Raw genomic sequence first — 26,857 nt, 5'->3', positions numbered from 1 at the left:
AAGACATCACATTAGATTACCTGTCACCCAGCTCTGGAGCAACCACTGTCCATAGTCCAAGTCCCTGTTTTCTTTCCATCTTTTCCTGCACTCCCCTACAGTTTCTCTATAATTGTAATGACACCTTACACATACAAGTTCATATATTGTCAAAAGATAAAATGGGTCATAATTTGTTTAAAGGACATTCTTCCGCCTAGCCACTAAAACATCAAACCTTGAAACATTTCCCAAAGCACCCATTGCAACACTGCAGAAGAGGGATAAATCTGTTGTCCTAAATTTTCCACACAGACAATGAAATTGATTAGGAATAATCAAATGTATTGAATTAATCCATTTGAACTTTGGCAGAAAACACTTCTAGCAGCTTCAAATTGCAGTGCCCAGTAACTTGTGAAAACTCTTACCAGTGGGACAGTTTTCATCTCAAGGACCTCACTACTTCCCTACATGTTTTAGTGCAAGCATTCATTCATTTATAGGATGGAGTCCTACCACAAGAAACTAAAGGTACCACTGCACATTTGGAAGACTTATTCTTCCCTTCCTTTGTAACAGGAGGAACTGACCACATCTTAGAATCTGTGAGCCGCCTTCTCTCTCCAAATCATACGTTTTGAGAAAAAAAAAGATCATTTCATACAGGTTCAAAAGACTCAGGGCATATCAAGTTAGCACATTAACTCCCCTGCAGGTCAAGTTCCACCAGAGCTTGTTTTTTGTGGGCCAGAATGGTTTGGGTCTGCTGTAATAAGACACTGAAGCTCTTCTGAAGGAGTTTACTTAAAGCTAAATTCAAGACCTTATATATAACCAACTTGAAAAAAAAAAGAGAAGCAAATAGCTGTCAGCTAGACAACCAATCACTAAGGTTTAGGACTGTTTTACACAAGGGGAAATCTAAATTATCACAGACATCTCAAATATATTCTTACATCATTAATGTTGCATCCTACACCAAAAACTAATAAAAAGCAGGGTGGTAAGTGCAATATTCATTGATTAACACTACTTGCCAGCAGAAGCAATGGCATCTACCCTAACGCACAAGTTCCATCTCAGGAGCAAAACATTTAGGCTGACAAAGCCAGCTTGGCTGAGCTATCTGCATTTCCTAAGAAGCTGCACCAGCCAGAAGTTTATCTTCAAGTGCTTCATTGTGGTTATCTTCGTATAGACCAAAGACAAAAATACATGAAAATGCATTATGAACTGCTGTCAACTGAAGCACAAGTCTTACTACTCTCCAGTTCAGTAAGACTGACTCCTAACTGGGTATGGATTTCACACTTACAGTATCTTGTGCCAAATGCCCCAGTATCAGCAGGGCATCTGCCATACATAGACAGTGAAAGACTGAAAAAACTAACATAATTTATGTTGCCAAAGCAAGTATTACTTCTACTAGAAAGGCCTCCTACAGCAGTGCTCATGGCAGTCTTAATACAAGAGCAGGCATTAGCACGACTGCTTACGCTCAGTTTAACCTAAAAACAAGACCTCATGGTCACATTTAACAGAAGTGATAGCATTTTTGCTTCCAAATTCTGTACCCTGGAGGCTTTTCCTAAAGCATGCAAACAGAAAAGGCCTTTCCATTTGTTCTCTATTCATGCAATCCCTACAGAAAGGGGAACAAACTCCAGGCTATTTTTCAGTACCAAATACATTAGACAAAGACTGTTTAGACACCAAAAGCTCTGTAAGCATGATGTTGTTACAGCATGCTCTGATATTGTCAGGTCATCACTACAGAAATATGCCCTTGCTTTTCAGTAGCCCTTCTGGCAAGTGCAACTCAGTAAAATAGAGCTGACTGGAACAGTTAACCTAGAAATACTGCTGTCTAATAAAGGAAGATCAGTACCACGCTTAATGACTATGCAAATGCAAAATAGGCATCACAGTAAACCACACAACATTGGTATGAAAGTGACCAAAAAAAAAAATCAAAATAAGTCACATTAATTAGCTAGCTAATTTAGAGATTTAGCTAATCTCTAAAAGCCAGAGCACTAACTCAAGTTTTAAAACCATTAATTTCAAGTGCCACCACAACTTAAGCAGCTACTGTTTTAGTGACAAGCAGGGGAGCGGTAGAAGAAATGAGTACTTACACTTCTCTTGAAACTTCACAATATCTTCACAGTCCACAAACTATATGCAAAGCAGTTATTACAGTTCTTGACTTCTTAGATCAACTTCAGAGAATTTCTTACTTTTCTACAGACCACTGGCAGGCTAACAACGAGGACCATAGCACTGAGCAGAAGCCTATGCACACAACTGTGTAGGGGACCATGGGAGACCTTATTGCTCTCTACAACTACCTGAAAGGAGGCTGTAGCAAGGTGGGTGTGCAAGGTGGGTGTCAGTCTCTTCTCCCAAGTAACAAGCAACAGGACAAGAGGAAATGGCACCAAGTTGTGCTGGTGAGGTTTAGACTGGGTATCAGGAAAAATTTCTTCACCAAAAGGGTTGTCAATCATTGGAACAGGCTGCCCAGGGAAGTGGTGGAGTCACCATCCCTGAAGGTTATTAGAAGACATGTAGATGTGGTGCTTAGGGACATGGTTTAGTGGTATACTTGGTAGTGCAAGGTTTTAACGGTTGGACTTGATTGTTAAAGGTCTTTTCCAACCTAAGTGATTTTATAAACAGCAAGAGACTTCAGAAAGTGTGATTTATTGCACATGCCACCTCTAAGTTATGAAAGACACCTGCTTTGACTCCACCCTCAGACTACATAAAGAATCACCAAAACACATTTAGTCTCTTCCTTTACACATGTTTATCTGGACAGATCACCAGCAGTGGCAAAGTAGAAATGCAGAGTCACAAGGGAATACACACTGCTGAATATAGGCCAATATTTATTCAACAAATATGTGGGAAAGCAGCTTTGTTTGCATGAAGTCAGACTGCATTTAAGCTTTGGCTCCAGTGTCTGGAAGTCACTTAAATAGTGACTATCTAAAAAGAGGAAAAACACCCAGTTTAATTCCTCTGCTGTGTTGCTACTGCTGATATGTAAAATCCAGCATGATGCTAAAAAAAAAACCACAAACAATTTCAGGATGCCAGAGAGCCCAGCATGCAGCAGGTAGAATGGCAGTAGAACTTTCACATCTGCTTTGTTGTTGTTGGGTGTTTTTTTTTTATCCAGACATTTCCTCAAAGCAAAATCCAACAGTTTTAACTGTCCAGAGGCTCCAGCCCTAGGAGTAGCCCATTAAGACCAAAGATGCAGCAACTTCAAATACATCAGCACCATCTAGAAACACATCAACACCATGCATACAATACCAGTAACATTTAGTTGAGTTTTTATGGCTAAAAGAACCCTTCTACAGCTGCACCCAAGCTTTTTCCATTATGATAGATTACAGTATCAGCAACAGCTGCACTGCAGGAAGATTAAGTCTTTGGTTATTTATGAGAAGTACGTAACACTATTGAGTACTTCTTTTCAGTTAATAACAGTGTCTACCCAGAACCGAAGAGAGTTACAAGATGAGTTTAATATGTGATTAGACTTGTATAATTCAGAATATAATACATCCCTCCTTTGAAGAATTCCAAAACACCTTCCTACCATCAGGCAAGTTATCTGTTCACATGACAACAGAAGATACTTGGAAATATAATACAAACACTAGTACACACTGTGTCTGAGCTCTACCAAGTATAAGTTTAACACAAGGGCAGTTTTACCCTAAAGAGCAAAGGTACAGTTAGAATCTTCAGTGCTAAATTCCTAGCTATTGTGCTTCTGTCTTATGAAACAAGAAATTCATTCTCACCAGTTTGCTTAAGTTTTAAGACCCTGTACAGTTTGAAAGTGAACACTGAAGGCTTTTTGCTCATTATCTTTTCTAGCAGAATTTAACTTCTGCCTGTATGGAAAACAAGTTTCTGAACTGAGGATTTTCTGGATGGCAGAATGCATCTTTTGGGACCTCCCTAATAGATCAAGCCACCAAATTGTTCTGGTGAGACACTTTTCAACAAAACTTCTGGATTCAAGATCCATTAAAAGCATACAAGCAGAATTTTGCCCTTTACTGACTGCTGCTCTGCCCCTGACCTCCCACTCAAGCTATATACCAAGGCTGAACTTGGAGGCCTGATGCAGATGCAAGTCAGACTTGCACCAGGATGCACTACCAGGCCTTGAATATAAGAATATCACATACAGCAACTGCAGCGTACTCTGAAAATTTGGAGACAATTACAAGTGTCCTTAAAGTCATTTCAGCATTTTTGTGCTTCCCGGATCAAGTTATGTACATTGAACAAGCCAAAACAGGTACTAGATAACTTCATAAAAGCAAACATACTTAATACCACAACTACAGCTGCATTAGACAAAGTAATTGTGTTCCATTTTTTATGTATTTCAAAGTTTCAGCTGAAAATGGAACATCATTTACCTTTGAACCCTTTATTAAAAAGTGTTACACATACACAAAGTTTTTCAAACTGAACATAGCAGGGATGAAAACAGCTTCTAACACAGGTAGAAGAGGTATGTTCCTACAAAAGGAATCACTGCTGCTGCAGTAAAGAATAGTGACAGCCATATATACACACACATAAAGGACCAAGCTAGATCCAGCCTACAAAGTTTTACAGCACCAGGTTCTGAAATCGTTTGTGGAAAAGTTAGAAGAGCTCAAAAAAAATTAGCCATTGCTTTACAAGTTCTCATAAACTCACTTATTTACACCAGAAAGCACCAGAAAACCTGAGGAAAGAAAAAGTTCTTCCTTCTACATCCTCACACTTCAAAACTTTTGGAAGCGTTAGTGCCGTCTTGCCATCCACTTAGCTTTTGCAATAGCACTACATGCTATCCAGAAGTGGCATTAGGGAATTACGAGTTTTGCTTACCATGCCCAAAATTAAAAATATTGGTGCTTATCACTTTTTCCCTTTGCTCCCACAACCATAGAAATTCACTTTTAACAGTGCCTCTTCTCCTCAAAAAGAGATGCTTAGAACATCTTAAAGAGCCATACCACTGACCTACCTTCTCCCACCCTCTGCACCTCCATTTCTTGCTGTATTTTGCTTAGTTTTCAGCAAGCGATTCCACGCTACCCCTTAATTTGGAAAAGTTCCTATGAACATTCACAAATTCCCACTGTTGCTCAGAGAATCCTTGATGACTACCAACAAGGCCACAGTCAGAAGCTACATGGTTTACAACTTGGTTCATTGTCTCCTTCAGTTCCATTTTCCACAAGCCCTTGTGCATAGGTGTTTATCCCCTTACACAACGCCTTGCGCTGTGGTACACTGATGCTTCCTACGGAGACAATACATCTTCAAATCCAACAGCACTGAGAAATCCCAAAGCTGAACACAATAAGTAGAAAAGTCTGAGGGCAAAACAGAACTGCAGTTCCTCAAGAGAAGCTCCAATATACATAAGCAAGCAATAAATAAACCGCCATTCGTACTCCACACAACGCACCCTTGCTCAGATACCATGAGCTCAAGATACCTTTGCCTTCATTCCCACTAGGCTGAAGGAAGGTGGCTAATCCCGAGGATGGAGAGAGCACAGCCAAAACCTGCCACCCTTCTTTTAAAAGAAGTCAGAGATCAAAGTTTTCTTACTAAGCAGCAGCAGCAAATTATTATAAAGTGAACTTAATTTCCAAGTGACACTAAGGATCCAAGATCCCTAATCAGGTAATGCAAACATCTCTACTTTCCCACTACATTACCTGCATTTTGTCCTATCCTGCACACACCAATATTCCTCATGACTCAAGTTGCCCTTGTCAGGAGGCAAAGGTACAAAAACTTACTGAAGAACTTTTAGAGCTACCAGGAGATGGCTTCCAGACTGCCCATTGGACACAACAGCTCTCAGGTGTTGGTAATAGCACTGTCAAGATCAAGTTCTTGGTTAGCTGAGTCACACACTACTTTTTCATAAGATTAAGACAGATCAGAACAGAATCCCTTCAGGAAAACCGTTAACTACAGATTCTGCCAACCCTCTATTCCCTGCTTTTCTTTCTGTAAAGCAGGAAAAGCACAAGTAGTCTATCCATAGAAAATGGTCAAACTCAGCTCATAATTAGTCAAGGAAAAATAAAAATAAAGTGAGAAAACATCCAGTGTTGCTGCCCACATAGAAAAAGCAAAACACTAAGAAAATCTGCCATTTTAACTGTTCCTAATCCATAGACTTTCCAAGACAAGTATATAATAAAAGTTGAGGAGAAAATCCTGTGTAAATAAGGTGCTGGACTACCTGGAACACCAGCATCCTTCCAGAGGATATTGTTAGAACTGCTCTTGATAATATACACAAACAGGCTAATGGAAATCACCATTTCAGCAGGCTATAGAGTTCCTCTCTTTTTATAACAGCAGTCATTGTGTAAACTGTTCTTTGAACAATAACCCAAACATCTGCATTAACAAACAGAAGCCTGCTAAATAGCACTCCTTAGTCATGATGAGTGCCATCTGTTCACTGAGCTAACACAGGGCAAGCATGGCAAGCACCGCCAACAACTTGCTTATGTTACGCACCCTCATACTGCATGTTTCAGTGCGTATTATTTGTGTTTCCAAAGTGCAGTAACATGGCATTAACGATACTGATAGAAGTCTTAAACACACACCTCTACAATGAAAGGCTCCAAATGCCAAAGTAAATTCCCTTTGGTCTTCAATTAAAGCAAACAAGTGAACCATAGCCTTGTACGCATGGGGATGCGAGTTTGTAAACTCTGTGGTTATTCCTGTCCTGTTAGACTTACTTTTTCTTTTCTTCTTTCCTATTCTATACCTTTTTTTTTTAAACACCTGGTCTAGTTATTCTTACAATTACATGCTGCTACTTTGAAAGAACACTCCATGAAGTTTACACATCCAATCCTACCCAAATCTCACAACAGATTTTCATGGGTTAACCCTTGTGTTCAAGACTACGGGATTAGATCCTGTTATTCCGAAATTCAGCGGCTCTACCAAAGCTGCAAGTGAGAACCTTTCCACGTATCTCACCCACGCAGCTCTAGGAGCTCCCCTCTCTCACTACTGTTGATGCAAGAAGCTTACCGCTGGCTGCTGCTGGATCCCTCCCTGCTGCCTCTCCCCTCTACGGCTATCCAGACCCGGGCACTCACTGCGGCCAGCGAACCCCACTGCCGCGGCAGGAGCAGACCTTGCTGTGCTGAAGCCAGGTCTGGGCAGGGCCAAGAGGGAGGGAAGGGGACCAGAGCCCTCCCTGCCCACAGCCGTGGGGCGTGCAGGCTGTCACCGGGGAGAGGAGAAGCGAGGATTGCTCCCGTACCTGACCCAGTTGTCGCGGAACTTGCTCTGCTGGGGCTGGTTCAAGTAAATGGTGCGGGCTGGTGCCTCGTCCAGATCCGCCGAGGACGTGGCTCCGGACATCTCATCATCCGCCTTCTTGTAGCCCGAGGGGGAACAGACGGGTCCTGCGGAGAGAGCGCAGAGGGGAGGCGGTCAGCCAGGGCCGCGCCAGCAGCTCCCGGGGCAGCGGCACCTCCCGGCGGGGCCGCGCGGCGGCGACGGGCGCACCCTCCCCGCTGTTCGGCACGGCGGAGGCCGATAAATAACGGCGGCGGGGCCCGCCCGGAGCCAGCCGGCAGCGGGGAGAGCGCCGGTACCCGCGTCCCCCGGCCCCGCCCCAGGGCCGCGGGGAGGGGCGCAGAGCCCCCGCCCCGGCCGGTACCGGCGCAGGAGCTCCCGGCGGGGGCGGCGGGGCTGCGAGCAGGCAGCAGGAGAACAGCAACCGGAGCGCGCGGGCATGGAGCCAGGCGTCCCCGCGGCACGGCCCCTTACCCGCCCGTCGCGCGGCGCGCTGGCCCCGGCACCCGCCCTGCGCGGCACGCGGGGCGGGGGCGGCACTGAAAGACAAGGCTCGTTTTTAGGCTGAATAGAGGGAAAAAACAGCACCAAACCACAAACTCTGCTTCACACCTACAGCTTCAAAGGCGAAATCTTTGACTTTAAAGTCATTATCTCCAGCTGCTCTGGAGTGACTCGCGTCGCAGGAAGCATTGTTTAGCTTTGCAGACACTAGATATTAGGAAAAACAACTTCACCGAGAGAGTGGTCAAACACTGGAACAGGCTGCCCAGGGAGGTGGTGGAGTCACCGTCACTGGAACTGTTCAAAAATGGTGTAAACGTGGCACTTCAGGACATGGTTTAGTGGACCTGGTGGTAGTGTGTTGAGAGTTGGACTTGATGATTGTAAAGGTCTTTTCCAACCTTAGTGACACAGCGTGTAATTAAGAGAAAGCCCAAACAGAAGGGAAAGGAGCAAGCTATTTCCTCCATCAAGCCTCAAAATAGCCAGATTTACTGCTTTCCCCTTCCATTCTGAGCCATGAAGGTACTTTACGTTACTTCAGATGTAAATATATTAGATAAGAACATCAGTTTACTGAAGCCAGGGATTTACAGGCTAGTATGGGTGGCTCTAGACAAGAATAAGACAACTTGTTTCATACAAATCTAGCAAAAGTAGCATTGGAAAAGTCCATTCAAAGTTAATATTGGGAAGCAACTATAGTAACGCCAAATCCAGCTATCTCCGATTTCTGTACAAAACTAAGATCCTACTGTAATGAACTGTGAGCCGACCAGTTTTCGACAGTGGCTCAAAAGGCCTCTCTCAATGAAGAGAGGAGAGCTGCCTGAAATTATGTCCTTCTTAAACACAGCTTGAGGGAGGAAGTTCAGTCCCAGTACAACCTTAAAATACTGAACACACTAATTTCTCACACATTACCAGTACTTGTCTTTTTTCAGTAGGCTATAGGTCTAAGCTAACATCCTACTCTTATACCCCAGACTTTCCAAATGACCGATTCCTTATTGCTAGTGCAAACACAGGCTCTGTATCCTCCAGACGTTAGCCACTGGAGGGCAACGTTACCCAGTCATCTTACAATATAGTCCAGTACACACAAAAAACCCCTTTGCAATGCTAGTAGCTAGCCAATAAAGCTAATGTAATTAACAAACTAATACGGTTTCAACAGCACTGTCACTTGCCCAAGGCAAGTGTTGCACATTGTGAATTCATACTTTGGAAACATTAAGCTGAATTTCTAAGTATGAGGCTAATTAATTGATTTTCTTCCATTTTACTTGACGCTAATTCAGACAGAAAAGTTATGCCAAACTGCTATTATTTACTTCGTGAAAAGGGACATAAATTTAGGAAGTGAAATATGTAAGATTATATATGCCATTATAATACTATATTAAGTTACTTAGCCCAAAGAAGCTTGCCACAACACAAGGGACCGCCCAGCCTTGCTGAGTGGGTATCTTCCCCTTCAGAAGAACAGAGCAAAGAGCACTACTGGATACTCACAGTTCTTTCCTATTGATTTCATAACTGCAAAGGAGATCAAACAATAGTACTCTTAAAAGCATTAAGTGCAAGGAAGCAGCTTTCATGTGTTTTACTAGTCAAGCTCCCAAACAAAAGTGCAATTATCTTAGAACAAAACATGCTGTAGAAACTGTTTTGTTTGGGGTTTTTTTTTTTAATTATTTCACTTTTTCATTACTCCCTCTGATGCTTGAAAGCCTCCTGCTTACTGGTTTTCTTCACTGCCAAGTACCACAAAGCTGTCCCACAACTTTAAGGATTAACTGAGTCAATACAGCTGATAAAGTTCAGAGGTATTTAGGTTTACTTAACGCACTACACTCTCGGCTGCTCTCTCCAAGATAAGGGCCCCAAGGACAATAGCATTTGCCTCATTCTTTAGATACACTGAAATATTTTCAAAGCAGACTTATGAGTGTGTATAAACAGCTGTACTAAGAAGTTTTCATTTTTTAAAATGGCTCAAATCAGCTGCTTCAGCTCTTAGTGGAATAAACCTCATTTTAGAAGATTATCCAGTAATCCTGCCCATCAGGAATGCCTTCCACCTCCCTCCCCTATTACTAAGCAGGTCACACCCAGAAGGCTGAAGACAGTGACCTATGCTACTGGCTGTAGATGCTCTCTTTCCCCACATTTATAACAGTTAAGGAACCCTGAGCTTCTGAAGGGCTCCTAGTGAGGGTGGGCAGCAGTGCCAGAGGCTACACCACCTTCAGAAGGCATCCCCCTCAAGGAGACCTGACCACAAACAACTTCACATCTGCTCCTTGTTTGAGCAAGGCTATAGATAAAGACAGCACAGATTTGACGACCTCCAGCAGTGGTGGGACTTAAAGCTGAAGTCTGAGCAGCTCTTATTCAGCAGTGTTTAATTCCCTGTATCCAAAGGGATCAGACTCATTGACTTCACTTTAGAACAGACTAACTTCTCACTCTGGGATGAGTTCTCTCCCACAAGACCTGCATCTTCCCTGTTATTTGCCCAAGGACTTGCAACACTGATGCAAATTAGTTTTGCTAAAACTATTCATGCTTCAAGGATCATATTAATGATAGACCATTGTACCTCATAGCCTGTTCATAGTTTTAATGTGCTAATAGGGCAGCTATCTTCACTTGAAGATGTCATTTGCTCAGCTTTATCTCCTGAGCTCGGCTGTTAGCCTTCCTAGTCCTCTTCCCACTACTGCTCCTGCTGCAAGAAGTCATGAAAAGCCATTGCCAGCATCACCACCTACTCTGCTCTCACCTTGGTAACTTGTACTTCAGAGAGAGGGGAAAGCAGAATTTTTGTACTAGTCAAAAGATGTCAGAACAAAATCAAAACTGCCATTAAGTGATTATTCCCACTCGTTTTCAAGCAAGACACCTTTAAGAGTCTTAATAAACTTGAGTAGAGCAGAAAGACATCAAAGAGCAAACAAGAGAGCCTAACAAAAAACCTCAGAAGATACTTGCAAGCCAGTCTGCCCATAGACATTCTGTGGAATTACTGGAAAGCTAGTAGAGCAGCATAATAATTTGAGTAAAACACTTACTATGACCCATTTTTATGGAACTTGGAACCCTATGGAATTTAAACAGCATCCAATACATCTGGCTTCAGCTCAGAGGTATGAAACTTATTGCTGGAGTCTAATAGTGTTTCCCACCGTGCTTTGCAAGTGCCATGAGTCAGACTTTAGTTATATACTCCCTTTAAAAAGCCCGTTTGTTTCTTCAAGGCTCTTACTTCACATTATTTAACAAGTTTATTTTCTAAAAAAAGATGGGATTAAAGCTTGACAAAAATAAAGAGATTTTATAGCTTTCTCTCATCATTAAGATAAACCAGGCTTGATGCCCTGACAAATTCACATTGCATTTGTTATCACTTGAAAAGCAATGAATTATAACTTAATACTCTTAACTTCACGGGGCCTGCAAAGATGACATTTTCCATGTATATCTGTCTCCTTAATGTCTGCTCAGTAAAAATCATAGCTTCTCTATGATTGAGTAAATAAAGTGTTGTGAATTCTGTAGTGTTTTTAAAAGATGAGTCACCAGGGATGCTTGCCAACTGTCAGAAGCCACAGGAGAACTCTTACTGAAGTTTTATCACTTAAGTAGATTAGCCAGCTAGTTACTACTTCTGTCTTCTAACTTGGTGAGGTGCTGGATTGCTCTAACATGTGTTCCATTTTTAAGAAGTGATAATAGAGCAATCCAGCACCTCACCAAGACAACAGAGCCACAAGCTACAAGAAACAGCAGGTTTGCAACAGAATTCACCATACAGGCTTCATCCTGTCAAGTTTAGACCTGAAAGCAATATTGAGCTGCAGCCAAGAATCATCCTACCGATTTTGCACACTCTCTGCAGGACTAGGATCTAGTAGAAGAAAGGACACTGAGCTAAAGAAGCTGACCCCACTGGAGCAAAGTTGGACTATGCTCTCCAGAGGTCCTTTCTAGCCTCAGCTCCTCCATCATTCTATGCTTAGACAGTCACAAGTCAAAATTTAAGTAGCCATTAGTTCCTTGTGTCCCCCCTACTGTATTAAGTGGCTGTTTTGAATTAAGACACATTTGAAAGACAGCTGTCCTCAGAGTGAAAAGTAGAGCCTCACCAGAAGCTTCCAAACTTCATCTGCAGATCACATGGTGTCATTGTTACAGGCTTAGCCTCAAAGAAAGGAATTGGCAAACTGAACATTGGAGAAGACCCATATTTAAAGAGATAGCATACTTTTGCCAGCACTGAAACACAGAGTTTACTCTTAAGCCACCCAAGATTCAGTGACTGGCCACCACTTTCTTGGAATAACATTCTTTTCACAGGATTACCTTCACAGGCTACCAAAGATGACACCAAATGAAAAGTTCTGCAGTTGAGAATTATCAACAAGTTCATATATGAACAGTTACTTTGAAGCTTGGCTGAGTTGTTTTTACCTCAAATGCATTATTTCTTGCACTATTTCATTAACTGCCTTCACTGTTCAACAGTAATGCACTCTAAAAGTGAACTGAAAGTGAATAAAGATAAGAGTTCAAACATGCAGAGCACAGCATGCTCTCCCAGGAGATGCAGGGCATGAACTCAGCTAACAGATCCTCCAGGAAAGCTTTGTTCCCACCAGGACTGGGAAACCTTAACCTTGAGTTATAACCAGTTCCTGTGAAAACCTGATGAACAGCACTAAGGTTTTATTTTTTAGAATTTCAAAAGCTTCTACAGTGTTCAACAGTATAAGATTGTAGGCAAATGTTCAGACATACTCAAGTCCAAAGAAAGGAGGGTCTGGATTAATTCACAGTAGAGCTTTTGTTTTCTAGCTCTTCTATATCAAGAATAATTTTACACATGCTTCCTGGTATCTGGATATGTCCTGCAAAGGAAGATGTCCTTAGATCATCTGCATGCAAGTACCCGGGTTTATAATAGCAACAGCCTTTAAGTTAATACTGCAGTTGCAAAATACCTCTCTCACTTCTCTCAAGAATTATGCAAGAGTTGCTCTGCCTGAAGTTATTGGAGACATAACAGCTCTTTCATTTGCCACATGAGAAGCAAACACAACAGAATTCCTTCCCAGATGACATTAGGAGTAAAGCAAACTGCATCAAGAAAAGAAGCTATTATTGTCAAAGAAAATTACGAAGTAATAAATATTTAGGGGTTTTTTAGATCTGTTTTATTCCAAGCTGTTTTAAAGCTCTGTAAACAGTACCATGGATGTTACTAACATGCACCTTTTAGGAACTTAAAGCTCCCAGCAGGTACAGTTAAGAAGTCTGATATTCAATTAACTTCATTTTCATGTTTGCATGATCAATCTCATCAATTTTAATAGGAAGTTATAAAACACAGGGGAAGAGGAGACCTTTCCGCAGCTTTCCCAAGGGAGTTCCTTGGGGTTTGAGGCCAATCAGAACACCTGTAGAGTCTATTTATTAAAAACAATCTTTTATATGTGATAGTCACAAGTATAAGATTTCCACAGGAATGCAAATCATGAGTAGGAAAAAGGAGCAGAGAGGAAGTACTGTATATTTTAACCTAGAACTTCACTAGCACTGAGCTTCTGCTCTAAATAGCATCTAATCAGGTTAGATAGCAGAACTGACACCGTTCCCTTTCTAAGTAACTCTTTGCTAACATAAGGGCTAAGCATAAGCAGTTAAAATCTTTTTGGACTAAACTAATAACATTCAGTGCTGCAGTCTAGGTTAAGGAGGCCATGACAAGTAGCTAGCAACCATCTTGTCACTAGGCCAACATACACAATACATAAGAGAACACACACACACAACCTTGATGGTTTCATCAGGAAATGCTTGTGATGCTGGAAGCAAGAGCTATGCCTCCAACTCCATCATTCCAGGCATTCGGAACATCACAGTGGGCCATTTTACACTAATAGTGTAAAATAATAATGGTGTCCCTCAGGGGTCTGTATTGGGACCAGTACTCTTTAATATCTTCAGTGACACAGACAGTGGGATTGAGTGCACCCACAGCAAGTTTGCAGATGACACCAAGCTGAGTGGTGTAGTTGACACGCCTGAGGGACGGGATGCCATCCAGAAGGACCTGGACAAGCTCAAGGAATGGGCTCATGTGGAACCTCATGAGGTTCATCAAAGCCAAGTGCAGGGTCCTGCACCTGGGTCCAGGCAAACCCTGCTATCCGTGCAGGCTGAGGGATGAAGGGATTGAGAGCAGCCCTGCCAAAAAGGACTTGGGAATACTGGTGGATGAGAAGCTGGACATGAGCCAGCAATGGGTACTCACAGCCCAGAAGGCCAACCATCTCCTGGGCTGCATCCAAAGCAGCATGGCCAGCAGGTCAAGGGAGGGGATTCTGCCCCTCCACTCTGGTGAGATCCCACCTGGAGTCCTGCATCCAGCTCTGGAGCCCTCAGCACAGGGAAGACATGGACCTGTTAGAGCAGGTCCAGAGGGCCACAAAAAATGATGAGGGATGGAACACCTCTCCTGTGAGGATAGGCTGAGAGAGTTGGGGTTGTTCAGCCTGGAGAAGAAAAGGCTCCAGGGAGACCTTATTGCAGCCTTCCAGTACCTGAAGGGGGCTTACAAGAAAGATGAGGACAGACTTTTTAGCAGGGCCTGTTGCCATAGGACAAGGGGTAATGGTTTTAAACTAAAAGAGGGCAGATTTAGACTAAATCTAAGGAAGGCATTTTTCCCAATGAGGGTGGTGAACCACTGGCATAGGTTGCCCAGAGAGGTGGTAGATGCCCCATCCCTGGGAACATTCAAGGTCAGGCTGGACTGGGCTCTGAGCAACCTGCTCTACTTGAAGATGTCCCTGCTCATTGCAGGGGTGTTGGACTAGGTGACCTTTAAAGGTCCCTTCCAACCCAAACTATTTTGAGTCTAGTAAGATTAAAAGCTTGCCACCATGCAACACTAACAAACTAGACAAAATAGTACAGTTCAGTATCTGCATCAGCATTGCATTAATTGGGTGACTATTCACTCAGATCAAGCCCCTCTGGGTTACCAGCTTGCACAGTAGGACACCAGCAGCAATATACACAGTCCCAGCAAAGGTACTGTTTTTCTTACAGGGTAGAGACAATATAAAACAGAAAAGTTGGAAGTGACTCAGTTCTGACACTAACTGGTGGGTACATTCTCCAAATGCCTGTAGTGGTAGTTTGGGGGTTTTGTTTGTGGGTTTTCATTATTTTATTTTTCAGTAGTTGCATGTTTCAGCAGAACTACCAGGATTCTGATATCGTTTTGCTCACTCAGTTTAAGAATTCTTCCACAAGATCCATTCTGAAAAGTTAACCTGCATTTATGTTTGTTAACAGCAAAAGCCATTGTGAAAAAACCTTGTGTTAAGGTCAAGCAACTTGAGATTGCTATGGAACGGTCCTACTGGAAGTCAAACTTGAGACAGTGGGACTTAAAGCTCTCAGATAACCCCTCTGCTCAAGTCAGAATGCAAAAAGACATCCATACCTTTGTAGCAGATGTTTTAAAGATGCACAGCAAGGAAGAACAGCTGAATATCAGATTTGAAGATAGGAATTTTTCTGTGCTAGATACAGACCAGTGAATAGACTGGCTCAGATGAAGACAGTAGCCCCCAAAAGGGTATTAAGAGTACGTAAAGCTTCAGAACTATGACACAAGAGGACTGAGCAAAGGAAGCTTATTTTCTGAACGCCAACATGCAAGGAGAAAGTTGTCATCAATCAAGCTAACCCAGATATTGCAAAGGAAATTAAACAGGCACAGGTCTGTAACTCCGCTCCTTTTCTTTCCATAGGTATGCAATTGCACAGATTATTAAAATTAGCAAGACTAAGACTGGTATTGTTGGGCAGGAAAGTTAGCCAATTTGATAATGCTCAAGGATTTCAGAAGTTGCTTAAAACTCAAGAGTAGTTGCCTATAAAAGTAGACAGTGAATTATTCTGCAAGAGAAGCTCCACTGCAGGATGGGCTTCTATCAAGCTTCTCACTGTGAAAGAAGCTGTCATACTGGAAAAAGGTCACTTGTCAACCTAATCTGAGGCCAATTTTAGGGATAAGTTCATGTAATCGGTTAAGCACACAAGACAGGTAAGTGGCCGCTAGCTTCAGCACTTGCTTTAGCTCAGCTAAGCCAAAAGAAAAGCTTGGATATACTGGTCATTGCAAGGAGGACTGATTTGCCAAGCGAGATGTAGCTACAGAAGAACTACAGTGCTATGATAGATGCAGAGATATCTTATAGGTAGATCAGTAGTTAAAGCTGATTGAACATGTTAATAGACACGCAGCATCAGTAGCTCTCACAGTAGGTAACTAGAACTGTACACATTCATGAATAACTGCTTCAAATTAAGAATCTTGTAGCCTTAGCTGATATAAAAGCAACTGTTGGGATTACAGAAATGAGGAGAACAAGAACTCCATTTTCTTGGCCCTGTTAATGTAAGCTTAAACAGGAATAGTATATGCCTTGTGAAGTTAAGTCACTTCTTTCTTGTGTTTATCCCTGACTTAAGCTAAATTTAACACTGAAAAAGGTCTTTGAATAATCTTAGAATTACAAACTAGAAGGTTCTTAACTCCACAAAGTTCAAGGCACAAAGCACAGCTTGTTTTGAAGAACAGTCTCGATCAGTGGATGGAACTGCATGCTGCAAGCAGCAACAGCTGGAGCCTGGATTTTGATGCATATGCCCAAATTCGTTTGGATGAAGCACCTAAGTGTTGTCACTAACAGACAGGACAGATTCCTAGCAGAACACTACAGACACTTCAGAAAACTAGAAAGCACCAACCAGGATTATGCTACTGCACAAACAGAGTATACAGTTTAGCAGAAACTAAATGGAGAAAAAGATTCAGATGCATGTGCATGCACAAATACCATGCATTTCAAGAGACAGAACAGACCTCTTACTGAGACAAGAGATAAGAAGCAGGTGCACCCAATAAAATTAACTTCCCTCTGTATAAATAGTGGACAGCCATATTATTCAAAGCAAAAGTGAGTCGGCAGAACGCTCAAGTATGGGAGAGCAAAGGCACCTAAGGTTGCCTGTGGTCCGAGTTAAGGTCTCCTTGGTGCATTTCTTTTTGCATCTCTGAATGGCAAAATGAAGGCCTAATGTTTCTATTCCCTATAACAAGCCTCATATGCAACCTTGGTAGACCACAAGAGGAATAGCACTTTGCCTAAAATAGCTCTTCTCCATCTCCGAAGTAATTTTGTACCTGCTCACTTAATGTCAAAAACAAGCAGCTTCAGCTGATAATGCTGAGCTAAAGCTGCGTAAGACGAGCACAATCCATTCTTATTCTGCCTCAAGCTTTGTAACTACAATTGCCAGCTAAAGCCCAAGGCTGAACCTGTATCACCGGTAAGTAAAAAGCAGCTGGTCCCTCCCTTGCCCCAGCTTCCAGACTAAGTTTACAAAAACATTAGGGGCACTAGTAATTGACACCAGTTAACACAAGCCATTTGTTGTTGAAGTACCCACACCACATTGCACAAAGGTGGCCTTTCTAGAAGCTTCATTCCTATTCCACTCTTAGTTCTTCAAACTCACTTGTGTATTTGCTAACAGCTGGTCACCACAACACGGACTTCAAGCAGGTTTTTCCGGTATACAACGTTGTGTCTGATTCACAAGAATCAAGGATACATCTGGAGCCTGAAAAAAATAAGTTTCAGGCAGCAGATAAGTTAGATCTAGTAGCCTGACACAAGGTTGAATACTCAGCTTCAGCAGCTACTGTTCAACACCAGAATTTAATATAGACAAGTATTACAGCTCCAGTAAGCCACAGGAGCCTCCCAAGTCATCCCTGAAACCCCTCAAACCCAAATTCAAACATCTCAGGTGCAATAGGTTGTCTAAGAGCTGGTTCAAACAATTGCCATTTTTCAAACTCAGATTCAATTCTTAAAGCTACCTATGAGTTCCGTATGCTCCAGGTTTCCAACAACTTCGCAAAGGCACCAAAGCATCATACAAGAAATTTGTCATCGATTTTTTTTTCCCCAACTAACAGCACATAACACCAGCAAGCCCCACAAGAAGCAGCCGTAAGGCAGCTTTGAAGGAAGTAAGGAGGCACCAGGTCTGTGAGACATTGATGTACCAAGCACTAATGTTCCCTGTTCGGGGTTACACAGTTTTGAGACTTGAGGGGACTGTGTTTCTGCTCACCTATTGGTGATGTCGCACATCAACATTTCTCTGCCCTTTTCACAGTTTTGTCGGGTTTTGTTGTTTGTTTTTTTAACTCCTGGATTAGCATGGCCAACTGTCAGTCAAGCTGACAGTTTGCACACATTAGAATGCACTGAACAAATCTTCAGCACTTGAGGCAGTTTGAAGGGCGCTGGATTTACAGCTCCTTACTTCATGTAATTTAGAAGCATTTTATGTACAAGGCAACAGTGCAAATGCAGATTCCACTGTGCAAGCACAGAAACACACCCTGTAACCATTCTGCATGCACTTCCAGCCTCTGAGATGAAGACCATTTTACTAAGAAGTTCCTTTTGAATTTTCAGCTCAGGAAATCTTCCTAGGCAAAGGGAAAAACTTAGTTTAACACTGAAGCCATTACATTTGACAGTGCACAATGGCAATTCCACCCCCTTCTTCCAGTAAGATTATTTGCAGTTCCTGGAATTTATAAAAAAATTGCTTTAACGATCAAATCTAAGAAGTGAATATGAGGCAGAAGTTACAGCTAAACTGGATTCTTATACTCTGAACAAGAATAAGCATCTCTCCTCTGAATAATCCCACTGCTCAGGGAAGATCCTAGAATTCTGGCACTTTGTCAGATACACCTTGGATAACCATGACTAGTAATCCTATTTGTGGGTCATGTATATAACTACCAAGCACAGTGGATCCATTAGGTGATTAGTGGAATATTTAAAAATCTGCCATCAGAAATCTCCTTAGCACAACTGACAGTCACAACTAATCCTTAGACAAGAGCACTTGCAGCCTTCCCTTCTCCCACCTTTGAGGCTTGTTTCCCTGTATTAATATTGGTTGAAGCTAAAAATATCTTTAGCAGATCATAATTCTATTAGTATTCTGGCACACAAGTGCTTTTTTCCTTTCTGTAATACGTCTGTTCCTATAACAATTTACTAACAGCTTTAAGCATATCAGCTGCAAGCACAGCTGATCTTGATTTCCAAGAGAACAATTTAAACAAGAAAAAGAAATGTTTTCCCATTTATATGCTTATGATATAAAGCTATCTGTATTCTTCTACTAAAAGTCCCAAGGCCTGTGACACTGGCTTCTAGCCAACATTAGATTAGAAAGATTTACTGAATACATACTGACCTTTTGCTCTAAAGCATTCCCAAAGCTGTTGTTCTTAATTCTGTCCCCCCACAGTCCAGTGTAATGCACAACAAAAGCCGCTGCCCGTTGTACAGTTACCTAGAGAGAAGCATCTCTTCCAGCAACGGCACAGAGACATGATGTTCATTCCTTCTTGCACTGGCTGCATGAAGATAAACAGCAGTAGTCCTTCAAAGATCTCTACAGCATTAGCAGGTCTCAAAGCTGATTAAAGTGATCCCCATGGTAGTCTGTGAAATATATGTTTTGCACTTTCAAACTGCTCCACATTGAATTCACAGAAGGGAAGTGTGCAGTAGGTGCCTGTGTATACCCATGCACAAGGGGACTGCTGTGGCTTTTGCTGGAATATTTCAGCAAAAGGGGAATTCAACATCATCCTGTGTTTTAGCACTTGAAATTACCACCTGCCCAATTTCTGGACTCTGACCCCTCCAACCCAGGTTTCAAAGCACAATTTCTCAAGTGAAAGCCTAATAGAAGGACACAATAGAACAAGTTGTGTTCCCACTGGAGATGCTGTCTGTGATGTTATGGGTCATGAGATCCATTCATCTTCGCAGATAAAGGATTATTTTTTTAAACTTACTGTTTGTTGCCTCTGAACAGGTTTAACAGCAAAGTATTTTGAGTCTTAAATGAAAAGGTTAACTCAGCTACCCCTTCAGCTCATAAAAATTCCTTTCCTTTAAGAAAGGGAAGAGTAGGTCTCATTTTTTTTCTTACCTGTAGTAACTCCATTAGTATAAGCCTTTTTTTAGTCACATCTACTTATATGGCCTTTATATCAGCTTTTTGGGTTCCTTCCTCCCTGGCAGTCTTGTCTCCCCTCCTTCCCATTGCCCCCTTCCAGACTATTTGCTTGCTTTTCAGAAGGGGAATACGAAAGGAAACATCAGCAGTGTGCTTACAGCCTCAGAAGGCAGCCCTAGGAAGAGAAGGCAGCCCTAGGAGGCAGCAAGGATTTGGCTTTTTGGCCTGCACCTGAAATTACCATCCCAATGAAGTATTAGATCTGCAGAACATTCCCCTGTGGCCATCAGGCCCACTTCAGTGATACGTTGGCTATTTTTAGTGAGGGAATACAGTTATGCTAATTCAACTGCATGCTCTAAGAAAGCCCAACCACATTAGCAGGGAAAGGAGGCAAGAACCACCACTGCCCATTAACCACCAACCACAGCTTGGTCAATTCAGGCTTTCTGAAGCTACCAGCACACTAACATTACACCAGCAACTTTGAAGTTTAGTTCTGTTTGTGCCTGTGCAAAGCCAGGCTCCAGATGCAAGGGGTGTATCAAGCCCATCTCTTACCACAGACCAAAGCCAGGTGGAGCAGCAAGTCAGAACATCACCTGACAACTGGCACAACTACGGCTGGTAAGAGATAATCACATAAAGGGTATCAAATATTTATGAGCAAGACAACAACAGGAAACTATGGAAGACACTGCTAGCTACAAATAAGTGCTTTTTCCTCAGGAGAGGAAGGTAACTCAAAGTTTTAGTTGCTCTTATCCAGCTTTCATTAGGGAAGTGTGTTGCATAATGTATGAGGAAAACATCCGAGAACAATGTTTGAGAAAATTATCTCTTCCCTACACAGATGAATCCATGAGCAAACAGTATTGTATCCGTTTGTCCTCTGCATATAGCTGTACTCTGTCTTTCTTACTAATAAATGGTGAAAGCTCATCCTCTGCCTAGGCTAGTCTAGATTAGCAGTTCCCTATTATAGAACAGATGAATGACTTATCTTGAACCAGAACTGCTTATCTCGCCTCCTCCAGGCCAGTAAGATCTGACAGCAGAGGCACCCTTATCACATCTAGAGGTGACTAAGCCAATAGCACCAGACAGGCCAGGCCCAGAATCGATCTGGCAAAGAGTCAACTGCTTTCTGCCCTGGGCTCCACTTACTCTCTACCACCTCACCACAGCCACCCCTGAATCCACCTTCTTTCAAATGCTCAGCTGCTGATGAGTTTTATTTTCTTGTCCTGAAGCCAAGTGTGAACTTGTTACACTTTATAAAAACTTCAATATAACAAGAGTATCTCACAACAGATACGTAGATTAACTTCCAAGATATTTTTGTGACTATTCCAAAATTGCACAAGATAAAAACCATGTTCCTCCACCCAAGTTGCACAGTACTTCTAATCAAGCAAAGTGATCCAGTTCAAACTCTCTCCAAACTTGTCTGTCCCTACAGCTTCATACATCCTTCAATGGCTTGTGCAGACCCCTCTGAGCATGTCTCAGAGTAGAACATACATAAGCCATGTTCACAGTGTACTAAAGAACCTGGAGGAGGCATTTTAGGCCAGTACTGTTAGCATATTTACCACCAACTGTGTACTGCCTTGTAACAGTACTGCTTTTTATTACTGGAAATCTTTCCACACATAATGCTGAGTATCAGCAACTCCGTACTGGCAGCTCCAGGCATTGACAAAAAATGAGTCAGACATCTAAACACTATATAACCTTTTATTATGCCTCATGATGTTTAAAGTCTTGGGGTTTGAAGCTTGTTTTTGTTCTTTTAAAATAATTTATCTTCTCACCCTTGACCGTTTATAGTAAACATGTCACATTTTCAAGATCAGCTGCCATCACAGCTTGATTGTCCTGCAATGCAGGTTCATCTCCCCAACACTACCTTGAAAGTGAGCTGGAAGCTCAACATAAGGCTGATCAGAAGTATTATGAAATCTGGAAGTACTTGGAGTTTGCTTTAATGCTGAAGTCAGAGTTCAGCCCTGATGTAACAGATGTTTTTACATCTAGTGAGAACATTCAAAGTACAAGTGATTTTGAGTCCAACTCTTATTCTGGTATAAGAACAGACTTGAAAATAAGTTTCATTTTTTTGTGTACACTTCCCCAATAGTTTAGTATTCACCAAGTACCCCATTTACTTTGTGTATATGAAAGGACTAGAAGGAATTGATTAAAAACCACAAACTTACAGAATGACAGGTAATTCCTTACCCCCATTTCTTCCCCAGGGAAGCTGCTCACACCTGGAACAAACTTATTAACAGTGTGACTAAATACCAGATCAGCTGTAGTATTACTTACATTTATATCTGCTCCTAAAGTCACTTTGATTTTTATCATCTTGTTTATCCTGATAAACAGAACTACATGATAGGATATGCCAGGAATGCACAGCTAAATGATTTACTAAAGTACCACCAGCTAACAGCAGATATTTTTTGATAGTGACCAAAATAAAACACATCACAAGGAAATCTCTAACCAGCTAATTCAGAAGTGTTCAGTCCATCTCAGCACACCCAGCCACCACCAGAGGCTTCCTTTTCTGCAGCCAGAGGATTAGACACGGATGGCTACGGTGAGAGTCAGAGCTGTGCAGCATTTCCAGCATTCCTGCCTCTGCAATCAGTACATCACAGGGATGGGCACCAAGACATACCATTCATAAAATTGAGCTATTCAAGTCACAGATACCATTAAGTATTTTATTACTGAATGGGCCTTTAGGTAACAGATTTCATCAACAGCACTTAATTCATTTCTGAACTGTCTGGGTTCCCAGGAACCCAGACCCAAGTATTCATGCAAGTCTTAATCCTGCCCTGGCCTTTGTTCCCTACAAACCCAACCATATCCCTCAGTAATTATTCGATACCCTCTGGGGAAACACTTTAAAATACATCTTTTACTATTAGATTATGGACCAGAACAGACAAACTTTTAAAGGGTGTTTCAGGCAGAATACCAGCCTCTTCCCCTCCCCGTTCTCCATCTCCCAGATTTTGCTCATTAAGGTAGACTACACTCAAAAGAGCCTGCATCAGCTCCTTTCTGGCCCTTGGGGGGCCAAACCTGCTAGAGCAGACATCACTGCACCTAACAGCAGTACTGCTGCCACTAGTTCTGCATATAAACTTCCACTGCTGTTGCACCCATCTAGCTGTGCTGACAGCTGACTCCATCAAAAACATGAAACAGAGCAGGCATCGCTCCCACCCGCTAATGTCACTGCACAGTTCTCTACATTTCTGACATGACCTCACACTGCACAGAAGCGTAAGCTACCAGTGATCAAATTTTTCAATAGTACTAAGCAGAATGATTTTCAAAGCTTTGCAGCTGTCCTTATTGTAACATAATTTGAACTTAAATACAGGATTTCTGTCAGTCTTCCCTACATTCTGGATTTTCAAGTCTACATCTACTTTGCTCCTACAGTTCCAAGCCTCCAAAGAAAATAAAAGTTAAAAAAACACAAAGCAAAACTGCAGTCCAACTGCAAATATGTGTATTTATAGACATATAGTTGACACCGGTTTTTTAAAACTCTTAAAGTCTTTTTCCTACTTGCATAAATTAAGTTTCTATTGAAGAGTATTACAGTTCTGTGTCTTACTGTGCTGAAATGAATCTTCAAGGGCATTCCATGCTAGGAAGGTACCTAAACATGCTGGCCCAACAGTGAAACAGGGCCTTGAATTACAGCTACTGCTGGTCAAAGCACATATGAGCAGAAGTGAGGCCATTTGTCAGGGACCCCTGAATAGGAGCTCATCTAGACAGGATACCCCTGCCCTAGCAGTTAGCCCCGTCCTCTCCCTAGCATATGCACTGCTCAGGAATAAAAGTGGATAAATGATTTTAAGTGGAGCACTGTGGAATATCTTCAGTTTAAAGATAAGGCTTAGGTCTTAATCTCTCAAACTCTGACAGGTCCCTACACATCTAGCAAGGGCACAGGCCACAAATGAACAGCATTGTTTCGAGTTAGTTTTATGCAAGCCTCTTCCAGAGCATATTGTACAACCACCAAGTATTCTCTCTAACAGTCTACTTCCAATATAACAGAGTTTCACAAACATTAAGTTGGAGTTTCTTTCGTAGCAACTAACCAAGCTAACAAAGTCCAGGACTAGAAGGACTAGGAGTGGTGAGCATACCCTAGGGACTGATGACTGCAGAGACAGATCTGAAGACAGGCTGAACATCACGATGTCAGCTTTTTTAAAAAAGTGTTCCACTACATCTTCATGCTTTCATTTTTATTTGTGAAATGCAAATACTTCTGGAGGCTATAAATATATTCGACACAGTTCAACATCATTCACTGCTGGGAATCCTAGTAAAAAGAGCTTTTTCTTCTGTAGGCAGCAAAAGATTTGAGCTCCTCAAGGAAGAAGACTCTGTAGAACAGTTTAAACTGCTTAACACTATTTGAGTTCAGATTTTAAGCCACTTCTGTGCCTATACCCTCAAATACGTGATCACTGTGTGCCAAGCACCTGTAGCACCTTCACTCCACACAAAGTCACTGCTTAAATAGCTACCAGTTGGTGACCAGCAAGGCACCTTCCCTTCACATGGTCAGTAGGACAGGCAAAGAGAAACACAGCATAGCACTGGAAGCCAGCATAGCACCCACTGGCACAAGCATAGGTCTGAATGCTGAAAATTGTTGAAAACTTAAGAGTTCTGCCAAATGAGTAAAGCAAATATCTTCATTCTTTGTACTTCAACTGGGAAAGGGACTAAATGCATAGGCCAGGTTTCTGGCAAGGTGTTAGGTTTCTGGCAAGCCAGTGAGGACTACAAGCCAGAAACCTAACACCGCAACTGGCTTAATTGTATTTGTTCCTGCTCTGGTGACTTCATGAGCACTGTCCACAAACCACACCAATTAGCAATTACTCAAGTCTTGTAGCAGCTAATGATTTCTGAAGTCTTGAATGTAGTCTTTACAGCTATATTTAGACATAAATTGTATTTGTTATATAACAATTTGGATTCTTAGTACAACAGACATGCAACATGTTGTTTCAACAGTAAGTTAGAAAGGCTATGTTGAATAATTTCAAGATAGATTCAATATCAGAAGCTCACAGGAGTTTTGCTGGGATTGACCGACATGTTTTCCACCCATTACACCTCACTGTCCCACCCAATATTAGCTTACCTGCTATTTCATTCTAAATAGTTAAAAAGCTTTAGCATGTTGAGTCAAAACATACCAGATTGGTAGGGTTTGCAACTAAAAGATTTAATCCCTCCCTCCATGAGGCTGCTGTTCAGAGAACAGATTGGTTGAACATTGAAAATGCAGCTCTTGTACTGTCTGTTTACCACACAGTATATTCCAGTGATTTAAGATCATTTTACTGGTATATCAAACCCCACTAATGCAAGTTCAGTTTTCTCCAATCATGAGATCACCTTTTCAAATGCAGGTAATGAGCATGGTAGTAACTGCTACAGCCACTTGCATTTGAGAGTATTTTCCAGCCAAAAGTTCAGGCATAACCAATTTCTCTTCCTTTGGTTTTAGTTGGACATTGTTCAAGTTCAGAAACCTGCTCTCTGCCCTCCTCCAGGATCTATCCCTTCAAGATTCATATAAAGCACCTGTCCAAAAAACTCCTGAGATAAAACTGGTGCTCAGTGCAAGTGTTACGTTTTCATGATAGAACTGCCTACAGGGTCAAGAAGACAATTTAACAGTTATTTGTTAATAATGAAACAGTAGCTGTAGGTTCTCTTTTAAGTATATTTCCCTAGATTGTATAAACAAAGATTCATATTGTCTACCATAGACTGGGAAGGGAATTAATTCTGAGAGCTACTCAGCAGCTAGGGAGACCATAGCGTAACCTCTAATAATTTAAGAATTTTCAGTTTCCAGTTAATTTTTATCAGATTATCTCCAAGCTGCTGATAGCATGCCTCAGACTCAGGAAACAGTAAGCACATACATGTAAACACATGCAGTACCAACAAGAAAAATCAATTTCCAGCCTCTTATTCTGTGCTTTAATGATATTTGAGTAAGATTAATGTCTCCACTGATGAGTCAGTCAATTCATGTTTATGGAACTTTAATGGGGAAAACTAAGCATAACTAACAATAAGTTAGCTATTAGACCCCATAATTGTGCACCAAAGCCCGTATCACCACAACATCTACAGAGGACTCTGCTTTTGGCATTAAGTATTTAAATAAAAGTAAAATGTATATATTAAAAAGAAAAATCAGTAAATGTGAGATTCATCACCATCTAGTAATCTAAAGGAAGCCTTCCTATACTCCCTTTCTCTGCAAAGTCTTTGACCCGCAAAAACTACTTCAGATATCGCTTTCTTTTCAAAGGGCATGAGGGACAAATTAAATTGCAACTGGTTTTTCCAGTGCAAAATAGGAGCCTTAAGACAGCCAGATTGAGCTCCCTCCTGTTTTGTGAGGCATTCCTCTACTAGCATTAAGGTACTTGGTCCCATCTGCTAGCAACCTTTGTTTCAGGTCAGTCTTACAGCAGAACTGACTGGAAGGCATCTTTTCTGCTCCCCTGCAACCATTTCAGCTGCATCCTATAGGAGAAATATGCTTACAAACTAGGGGTTTTTTTTTAATTCAAAGCTGTGACAAAATATAGTATCACAACTTTTAAAATAAAGGATTTTAAAATAAGCAGGCACAATAGAAACCAGCTCTTGTATCAGAGGCTTCTCTTTACTGGGCATAAGCAGCTATACTTTCAGACTCACAGTTAAACCTCATCTTTTTTTTACATACCACTTCCGTCCCAATGAGAACAAG

At 41.7% G+C, this 26,857-nt stretch overlaps 1 protein-coding gene across 1 annotated transcript in view; it reads right to left on the bottom strand.

The window, feature by feature from the left end:
- The window catches only part of ATP8A2 (ATPase phospholipid transporting 8A2), a gene marked incomplete at both ends in the record, with an annotated part of 152,134 nt that extends 144,709 nt beyond the window's left edge, over positions 1-7,425 (bottom strand). Inside the window, 2 exons of the mRNA XM_082014781.1 lie at positions 7,090-7,216; positions 7,325-7,425. Of these exons, the coding sequence (XP_081870907.1) occupies positions 7,090-7,216; positions 7,325-7,425 (228 nt within the window). The remainder of the gene's footprint in view (positions 1-7,089; positions 7,217-7,324) is intronic.
- Between the last annotated feature and the right edge of the window lie 19,432 nt (positions 7,426-26,857).

Source organism: Phaethon aethereus (assembly GCF_964289735.1).
Source record: "Phaethon aethereus genome assembly, chromosome: 1".
Classification (NCBI taxonomy): domain Eukaryota; kingdom Metazoa; phylum Chordata; class Aves; order Phaethontiformes; family Phaethontidae; genus Phaethon; species Phaethon aethereus.
The sequence above is the reverse complement of the archived record's forward strand: the minus strand, read 5'-3'. Positions and strand labels throughout refer to the sequence as shown.